This window comes from Poecilia reticulata, linkage group LG10 (assembly GCF_000633615.1).
Source record: "Poecilia reticulata strain Guanapo linkage group LG10, Guppy_female_1.0+MT, whole genome shotgun sequence".
Classification (NCBI taxonomy): Eukaryota; Metazoa; Chordata; class Actinopteri; order Cyprinodontiformes; family Poeciliidae; genus Poecilia; species Poecilia reticulata.
The window spans coordinates 11,664,347-11,674,369 of NC_024340.1; the positions used below are offsets into that span (position 1 = coordinate 11,664,347).

The 10,023-nt window shown below is 38.5% G+C and overlaps 1 protein-coding gene across 1 annotated transcript in view; it reads right to left on the bottom strand.

Annotated features, from left to right (window-relative positions):
* The window catches only part of mchr2b (melanin concentrating hormone receptor 2b), a 6,723-nt gene extending 4,191 nt beyond the window's left edge, over window positions 1-2,532 (bottom strand). Inside the window, exon 1 of the mRNA XM_008419972.2 lies at window positions 1,887-2,532. Within this exon, the coding sequence (XP_008418194.1) occupies window positions 1,887-2,290 (404 nt within the window). The 5' untranslated portion in view covers window positions 2,291-2,532. The remainder of the gene's footprint in view (window positions 1-1,886) is intronic.
* Between the last annotated feature and the right edge of the window lie 7,491 nt (window positions 2,533-10,023).

Below are 10,023 nucleotides of genomic sequence, written 5' to 3' on the forward strand. Positions count from 1 at the left end.
CAAATATGCAATTTAAAGTGTTTAAATTTATAACATCCAGCGCGAAAACATGTCCAAAGACATGAACACGAGCATTTTAGGTTCATTTTAAACCCACAATGCTGGTTTTGTGAGGCTTTACAAGCCACAATAGTTTTACTATCTCATTTTGTATTGAAAGTTGTTTTAATTTTGCACTTCAAAGCCATCCTCTACTCTAAATCAGTTGAGGATTACAATCTTCCTTCAAACTGCTTCAAACTATATATATATATATATATACTGTTAAAAAAAATAAAGGGAACACTTAAGTGTTCACTTAAGTGTTCCCTTTATTTTTTTGAGCAGTGTATATAGGTTTCAAGATGGATGGATTTTCGTTTCCATGATTTTATGACGGACAGTATAAGTTGTTTTCTGAACAGATCCTCTCACAAGACACAATTTGCTGGATAATGACCCTCTGGAAATCTATATAGTGCAGCGTTCATGCTCCGAGGCTGACCCCTGCTCCAGGTGTTCCTGTGAAACTGATCCTTATCAGTTCAGAATGGCCAATATAATTGTTCCTGATGTCCTCAGATGGTAAACATGGAACCTGGATCATTTATTTAGAGAACATTGTGTGTTACATAACAGCCTGCGTTGTAGCTCTTGCAGTACTATTTTGAAAAAAACAAAACAAACAAAAAAAACATGAAACTTCACTGACATCCACTCATATATACAGTTTTTAAAATTATAGAGGCTACTGGATATTAGATATAAAACCTATTCTAGTTTTAATAAACCATGTCAATTTGGATAGATAATATTTACTGTATTTGCATCCCTAAGCACAAAACCAGTTTTCAACTGGTGACACRACCAGCAAACCACAGTAAGAGTCGTGATTCCCAAATGGAGAAAACTTGTACCAGYGACTGAGTGAAGAGGTCACAAAARAGCCCAGAGTGGCATCTAAACCAGTGCATGGCTGGATCTCTCCAAMATGGCTGAACTGAAGTAAATCTGCCAAGAAGAGTGAAGCGAAGAATTCCTCAACAAAAATTGTAAAACACTGATTGCCAGTGAAATCCTTGATGGCWTTTGTCGGGGTGGAACAACCCAACAATCCAGGGGTGCTACTATTATTTTGTGTCTTATCCCCTAACGAATTAGAAAACTGCATTAACGGTATTTACATAATCTAGTCTGACATTAAATTTACTCTGATGATCTGAAACATGGAAGCGAGTCAGCAAAAAGAAAACAAATCTATAAAGCACTGTATGAGTTGTATTGTGAATGTCATTTTGGYGTGAAACTGTCTTAAGACTAGTGATTCAGAGAGCTTCTGTGTTGGAGTGAAAATTMATGTTTGAWCAAAGCTTAATTKGTATTWAAAAAAAAGTATAATTCCCAAAGTCAAGTCTGCCAACAAGCTTTATGCTGAACACGTCATTGCCATAGGATGTCACATTTAAGCTGTGGTTGCAATGGAAAAGGTTTTAGAAAACAATGCAAACATTCATTGCTGTTTCACTGATATTTCAATTTAATCTCAAACCAATTCTGCTGTTTTTTTTGTTTTTTTTACTGGTTTGGATAGATCAAAAATAAATGTAATAAAAGTAAACCAATGCAGTTGAGTTGGGAAGTTTTAAATAAATGGTTGGAATTTGACTAATTTATGAAACTTTTAGCAATAACATAACTTCTCAGAAACTTGTTACGACAAATATACACTAAGTTTAAACAGTTTGTTTKATTAGTGTATTTAAAAAACCCAATTCAGAAAATGTCTTCCTTTTTTTTGCATTCAAGTCTGTTTTTTGATYCTTTTTGCATATCGTTCCCACGTTTTTATGCTTTCATGCCCCTACATAACATAAGCTGACGTACCCGAGAGTGAAGTTACCACTTACCGGTCAATGCACAGCACTGTAACTATCCCCACGGTGGTGAACTGGTTGCTGACATCCACCACCACCACCGCTTTGCACATAAAGTTTCCGAAGACCCACTGCCTGTCCCTGACCAGCTGGTGGATGTTGAAGGGCATCACCAGCAGGAACARCATGTCAGCTATGGCCAAGTTGAGCACGTAGATGTCCGAGACCATCTTCTTCTTGCACGCTGCGACCGCGTAGATCACCAGCGCGTTGGCGATGACTCCGACGGAGCACAGGATGCCGTAGATGGAGGGGAAAATGTGCATGAAGGTGGTGATGTCGATGGGGCTGTAAGGCGCGGCAGTCGTAGTTAGACATGACAGATCACTAAAGTTGGACGACGTTTTGTTTTCGCAGATAATGTCCGTCTCGTTCATCTTTAGGTGTCCGCTTTGTAAAAACRCAGRCTACGGCTGCCGTCTGCTCTCCAAACTTGTGCGTAAAACTTGCTCACTTTCCCCGATTGCGGCGCCAATCCGCGTCAGATTTTGTATGAAAAAGCAAATAAATAAATAAATAAATAAAATAAAAAAAACGTATGAGCGTGGATGACTACTTGAGCAACAGATGGCATATGAACCAGCTGTGTTCTGGCCAGTAACTAACTGCGCTCAGCTGCTGCGGCTGCTCCAAACGCGCGGAGAGCCTCAGTGGACGCGCAGCTCCCCTCCCTTCTGTGATCCCATGTGGGTTGTGTGTGTGTGACATAAGCAAGTGAAAAGAATGCTTTTGAACTGGACATCAACCCCAACTCCAAAGTCAAATCTCATTTTATTTGATGAACTCCATACTTTTTTGCATGACTACACAAATGCACTAAAAAAGTGTTTTCTCACACTTTTCGTGGYTTTTCGCAGGATCTTCCCCAATATAATCAGTCAATAATATATATGGTTAGTTCATATGTTCTGCTGATTTAACAGTAATCTAAAACCAGGGTGATTTAAGAAAAAAAAAATTGAATTCATCCTCATATAATGTATTTCTCTGCAGTTCCTGTGCACCTCGTATAATTAATACACTTTTAATTTCAATCAATAAATCTCCAGATTCATTCAAACAATCAGGCAGTGTGAAACGGCTTCAATAGGAAAAACAGAGAAAAATGTCCCTCTCTCTCATGGACGTGGTAAACGGCAGTGGCAGCCACCATTAGGCCGGATGTGAGCACAGCTGCACCACCCACTGCTCTTCTGTCTGTGACACTTTAAAACACTCATCGCCATCCAAAAAAAAAAGAGTTTCCACTCTACTTTTTTTTTTATTTTTTGTTACTTGACAGCCTCTTTTCATCCTTCTGCAATACAGCGATGAGCTACTTTTCAAGTATAACAATCCTTTTTTAAATTTCATTTTAAGTGTATCTTCAAAATCTTGTATTCAAATGTAATTCGCCAGAAACCACAAGATGTAATAAAAACTGGACTGCTGGTGAGGAGCCTGACATTTCTCTATAATGCAGAATGATTATGGTGGTTATTCCCTCAGGTTTCAGGGCACAGATTTACAATCGCTTGCGTTACCCTTTACAATAATAAAATAAAAAGAAGCTATTTCATGAGGACAGGACGGAGTGATAGGAGACCATGCTTGCAGCACATGAATCTTATTTAACATCTTATCTTAGCTCCTCCTGTTCCAGCTTTATATGGTTTACAAGACGCATCAGAAATTGTGACGTTGCTGGAAAGTTAATTGATTTCTTAAAATAATTTCCTAAGGTAAAACTCTTTTATTGGATTGAGTCATTGCACAGTAGGAGATAAGCTTAACGCATTTATTTACCGCAGTTTTAATGAACATGGCTTACTCTGATAATTTGACTATTAMATGAGACAATTAAAAATAAATATCCTGTTCTGCTGCTGTCAAGCCCTGGACACTCGTGTAAATGAGATTTTTTATCTCAGTAAGACTTATTTGTTTTTTTTAATGCATGTTAAATAAAGATTAAATTTAAAAAAAGAGGTGTTTTAACACAGAATTGCAACCCAACTGAGAAACAGAACCAGTTACYATTCAGCACATTCACTCAATAGTTGACAGGAGCTTTTTTTTTCTTTTTTTTATGAATTACTGCATCAATATTAGGTCAGTTGTTGAGGAAAATGTCTCTCATCCTTCTCACAATAATCCATCGATTCTCAATGAGGATTAGGTCAAGTGAGTTTGCTGACCCGRCCAGCACAGTGATCCAATGTTCAATAAAACAGGTACTGATACTTTCAACGACGTCCTGCTGTTAAAAAAMMCCCAAAACAAAACAGATCAGTGTCTCCATAAAGCTTGTCAGCAGACGGAAGCACAAAGTCCTCCAAAAATATTTTGGTGGATGACTTTGAAGATGTTGGACCAACAGCAGCAGATCATCACTGATTGTGGGAATGTCTCACTGAACCTGACGTTTATTTCTTCCGTTTTACTTTCAGACACTTCATGTACAGACTGGGATTGAAAAACAACCTTGGAGTTTATTTCGCTGCAGTTGCCTGTGGCAACATGTAAATGTTGCTGGTGTTTCTATCACTGGCTTGGCATAAAATATTGGTTCTTGATTATTGTATAATTGAGCTTGATGTATCTGTCACTGTGCTGCCATTGCACTGAAATGTATTTCTATTCGATTCTATATTTTAATGTATTACAATCTTTTTTATTTGCTTGATGTCATTTTCGGAGAACTGTRGTTTGGGTTTCTGTTTGCTTTAGAAATCTATAAACTTTGATTCTCCCCCCCCACCCCGTAATTATACAACAAAAAGATTGCCAACAAATTTGCAGTTTTAAAACTGAGTAAAGATTGAATCTGTAGTGTGTCATTTGGCAACTAGTTGAAGAGAAATACAGAAAGATTGACATATATCTGATATAAATATGTCAAAAATATAAAATGTGAGGATTTTACCAAAACCATTCCMCATAACCTTTACACTCCCCTCTTATTTCTGTTCACTGTTCTTTCACCTTAAACTACTTCAGCATATCATGATGTTTTTTGAAGTGAATGTCTGAGAGCCTCATGTCAAAAATGTAATTTTCTTCTGAGAGGGTTCTGATACTACTGATGCATGTTTGAAGAACAGGAGTCAAGCTGTCGCAGTGTGAAATACAGAMAGGTTGAGACGGCGAATGAATGTGAACTATTTAATGGAAAAAATGAAAATAATTTACCAAAAAATTATAATAAAAAAAAAAACATTACAGGACATTACAGGGACCCAGATCAGAGCAACAAACAGAGACCATGTACATGCAAGTAAAACAGGGTACAACAGGAGAATCGAGCAAGTGAAAGAAAAGTGGCTTCATACTGGGAGTTTGGATGCTGGAACAATGGACAGAGAGAGAAAKAAATAAAAATGGCACAAAAGAGCGCGGAGGAGTAAACATAAGCAGGGTTTCTGGSGAATCACATCTAACCAAGACAAAAACCTACTAAGCACAAGAAATATGTCAAAACACATAATAGGAATRAAAWAACTAAGACTGGAGCGAACTAAGATAACACAGAAACAAGGCTGATCTAATCAAAACTCAACGACTCAAGATCCCGACATCAGTTCTGCTGCAGAGCTTTTCTGGCTCGGTTCTGCCTGCACACCTGGGCTTAATCACCCAGGAGACTAGGGAACATAAGGAGCTGCAGGATCTTCGTTCCTTGATGGATTATTAACCGTTCTTGTAGTCTCTAGCCCTCCTGCAACTTGTTCTGATGATGTAGTCTTCTCTAGTGACGTCATGAACATCTTTGACTCTCAACTAGATTTATTTTCCAGTGATCTCGGCTTCTCTCCTCCTCCAGGCCTCTTAAGATCCACTTTTGGACAAGATAACCTGCCCAGCTGTCTCCTCCTGGTCCGATTCCCTCTGCTCCTTACCTGCCTGCCCCGATCTCCACCATCAGACTCACATTCTCTTTGAATCCTCAGACTCTCCGGTGTTCCCCGAACTAAACCTCTTGAGTATCTCCTTGGTTCTTGCAACACTAGAGCCTGACTAACTCCTCCCACGCCTGCCTTCAGTCTCAAGCCACAGGAATCTGCCAATCGCCCCATTTTACCTTCTCTATGTGCGAACTCCAAATCATTTCCCTCTCTCCCCTTCAGATGAACGCGGACAAGTCTAGAACTGCTCCAGCCTTGCACATTCTCTCGTTAGCTGTACATATGTGATTCTTAATAAGGGTAAGGCAACGTCCACCCAACCGGAATGCATTTCAAAATATTCTTTGCACGTACAAAATAAAAACACGTGAGCTCGTTTTCCTGCTTCGTTCTCAGGTCAAAAGGCAACAATCTCTCTCCTCTGAATTTAAAAGCAGAAAACTAAAAGTCCGACAGATTTCTGCCTGTAAGACACAGTTGCAGTCTGATGAGGTGATTAAATTAATTGAGCTTCGCGGATAAAAATAGCTGAACATCAGCAAAACAATAAACCTCATGTTTAGCTGCCTGATCGACTTGAGATGCTGAGAGGAGCACGACCAGAATGAAAATTGAAGAGAGCATACCTGCAGCATCTTTTGACATGGTCAAGACTAAAAGTTTTTTTTTAAATTTAACTGCAGTGCGTTTGTGTGGGTGAGTGGACTGCACATTAACAGGTAAGTAGAAAATTTGCTTCGTATTTGAAAGGATAGTTGGCGTTTTACCCTTGGCTTCCACCTCCAATCTTACAATTTCCAGTGAAAGACCCATTTTCCTTGACCAWTTACAAGAGAACACGACATCCCCCTCTATTGTTCAGCTAATTCACACTGGGTTTTTTTTAGCTGCAGGTGAGAACAGGTTTAATAAAATTAAATAACAGAGTGCACTTTGCAGAATTGCATAGCAAGGTTACGTTTGAATTGCAAACATACTTTTAACGACATGAACTAGCTTTTCCAAGACCTGAGATGTCTGAGCAGAGAAATCACGGCAAACGACGATAAGCATCTCTGCCAMGGAGGAAGTTATTGGATTGCCCGAAGACACGCAATGTTTGATTTCACCCACAGCAGACWGGAACCCTTTCCAGTGCACAATCTGTCCAGGCTGTCAGGTTCACCGTCAGCAAAAGCTCAGATGCCRTAAGAAATGCGGCGCATGGCAGTGAAGGTGAACAAGGAAAGCATTCAGAAGTCAGTCCTTTTCATCAACAAGTGCAGATAGAAAAATAACCGATTTATTTAACTGCATCAGTGAGTTTATAAATTATTGAGAGCTTGGTAAGTTGGAGACTCACCTAATGCAACATTTAAATTACCCAAATGTTTTYTCTTTYGTGTGACTCAGAAAGAAAACAACTAGGATTCGTCATGTGSGCTACCCAACCCACAGTCGCCTTAGTTAGTCTGACTGTGGACTCGGTTTAGGATGTCAGTCRTAGTCGTTGCATAAACCRGGTTGTAATCTCTCCCTAAATCYGGTGTTTGTGATCAGTTTGTAATCTTGGGGAAATGATTTGTAACGCAGAGTGAGATGAAATCMGTCCTGTCTACTGTATCCCCTTCATTACTGATTTTTGTAGCAAAGGTCTTCACTAAATTTCYAATAGTCAGTGTTTTTTTTTAATGACTTAAGCCATTATTTTTGAGAAGGTGRTGATATCACACCAGTTCTTAAATCACTGCAATGAATWCAGATTAGTCAAATRACAGATTTTTWWAATTATGTGATAGGYYTATGGAGCATTTCACAGAGTTTAGTCGARACACATTTCTAAGGCCTCCAGAGATTCTGGGTTCCTGGGATCTGAATTAAAGGAGAGCCAGAATTAAAATGTCATGTTCTTCAGCGCTGGGGGAAAAAAAACCTCCCTGAAAAGCTGAAATGTTCAGAAATATTTGGTTTATTTAATTTAGGACTGAATACATTTTTGCTTATGGCAACTTTTGATCAAAGGATCAGACTAATGATCTATTTGGTTGTCTTTCATTGATGCTTTTAATGTCTGCATTTTTGCATTTGTTTGTTCTATARAATGCTYTCATGCTGTTTGTTACTTTTTGCTTTTCCTTTRAGGTCTTGTAAAGAACTGGRTCATTTTCAGTATGACTGTTCCTATATAAATACATTTATTTTGCATTTGACATTTTTCTATTAAAATGCCTTTATCAAAACCTTTTGTTTCCCAAGACACTTTCCAGAAAACACATCAGCATCACCAAGGTAGTACCATCTCCATACAGTAGACTTTACACAAAGGGCTCTTATTGTTACATAAACTTGTTAAAAAACTTCTTGTCCACTTAAATAAAAAAATTATATTCGTTTAGGTTTTRTACTTTAACATTTTTTGGAACCTAAAATATCTTGACATCCTGTGCCATTTAAACTTACTTTAAGAAATGTTTACAGTGGTCACAGTGTGGTTTAGCAAAGCCTAAAGGATTGTACACGTGGAATCCAGCATGAACTGCTCTGGACTGATGTTGCCCTAAGCAGGAATACTTTTTTTTGTTTTTTTTGTTTATACAGTTCTGCAAAGCCAAGCCGATGCGCCCACTGATGTGAGAAGAGGTGAGAAGAGGTTAGAGGGTCTTAGCTCCCATTTGCACAGTGGCCAGCAGCGGCGGTCAGTGTTTGCCACCCAGTTAACCTTTTGGGTGTGAGAGTGTGTATCTGTGTGAATGTCTGGAAGCGCTCCACCGGAAAGGAGCAYTGATGCTACATAACGCAGCTGTCATGACATAAATAATCACCTTAAAACTGGTTAATGACTGTTTGTTTAATTGGCTTTGATTTCATAGAGGTTAAATAGGATGAGTCAGTCTTGATCATAAATGTTAAAATATGCTCATGCAGATWTTTTTTCATGGCAACAGAGTAAACATCTTTTATTATTGYTTCTTAATCCTGTTTCGTTTCAGTACTATTGTTATTTTTTGTGGTTTTCTGAGTAATTAGTTATTCAGAAATGCATTTCCTCAACCATAAAGCAGCAAAGTGATGAATCACCCCAAATTAGTCAACAGCATATAAAAGCAAGTTTTACATACTCCCTTAAAGAAGAGCATTTATAGCAGACAGGTGGTATCAAGTGTYATTCTTTTGCACCGCTACGTTAATGACGCCACTTCTTCTAGAATCTCAGAAATATGATGTGTCACTTTAAGAGTGAGAAGACAAACATAAAGCTGCTATTTGTATAAACACGCGTGCAAMATTTGGGGGYTGTTATACGCCCACAATCGATCATGTGCTGTCAGTGTTYCGTGGTTCCAGTTCCCAAACGTCTCCTTGTGCTTGCATGAATCCTCATTGCAGGCAATTGAAAGTATGACCACATCTCTTAGGAGATCAAGACAAAAAAACCACAAACATTGGCTATGCAAAATCTAATCTGTAGTGGCACATCAAGCAGCTGTCAGTTAGCATTTAGGACTTGTTTCCCCTAACATTTCCTTTTACCAGCATTTCTTTCATGGGCTAGAGTAAGCTTATGTGTTTTTTATTAACAACCTCTTCCCTTTTTTGAGATGTTTTTCTTTGAGAGCTTTGTGAAAGTCTACGAGAAGTGAAAAACTGTACTTTTCTTCCTGAAATTAAATACACGAAGTTCATGTCYTTCTCTAAAACCAAAACACTTAGCTCAGTGTTTATTCTCACGTCCGCTTATTTCTCTTTTAGCATGATTAATGTACCTCTGGGTAGTTCAGGTACAGTGAATTAATGCAATATTTCTAAAGTTCTGTGGCACCGAGTTTAAGAAAATGTTTTGAAAATGTTGCCATGTTTCTTTTTCTTGATTGAAGATAATTGCTTTTAGCCCCATCAACAGTTCTCTACCAACAACAAAAAAACAACCTCATCAACTCGCTGAAACAAGCCGTTCCAACAAAAGGAAAATAAATAATCATAGAACAACATGCTCAGCTGGAGACTRGCAAGTCGGGCTCCTGGCAGGAGGGAAGCGCCCACACCTCCAAATTGCACATGTAGATGGAAGGAAGGTTGAAGTGGTGGGATCTCCAGATTGCAGCTCATTATGCAAAATGTGCCATGCTGACAAAGAGAAGCTCAAATCCAATTGAGTGATAAAAAAAAGTCGTCTCTTTTCATCATCAAATTAGATTAAAAGGCTTCTCAAGGCAGAATAAGTTTTGGCATTGGCAGTGAATCATAGG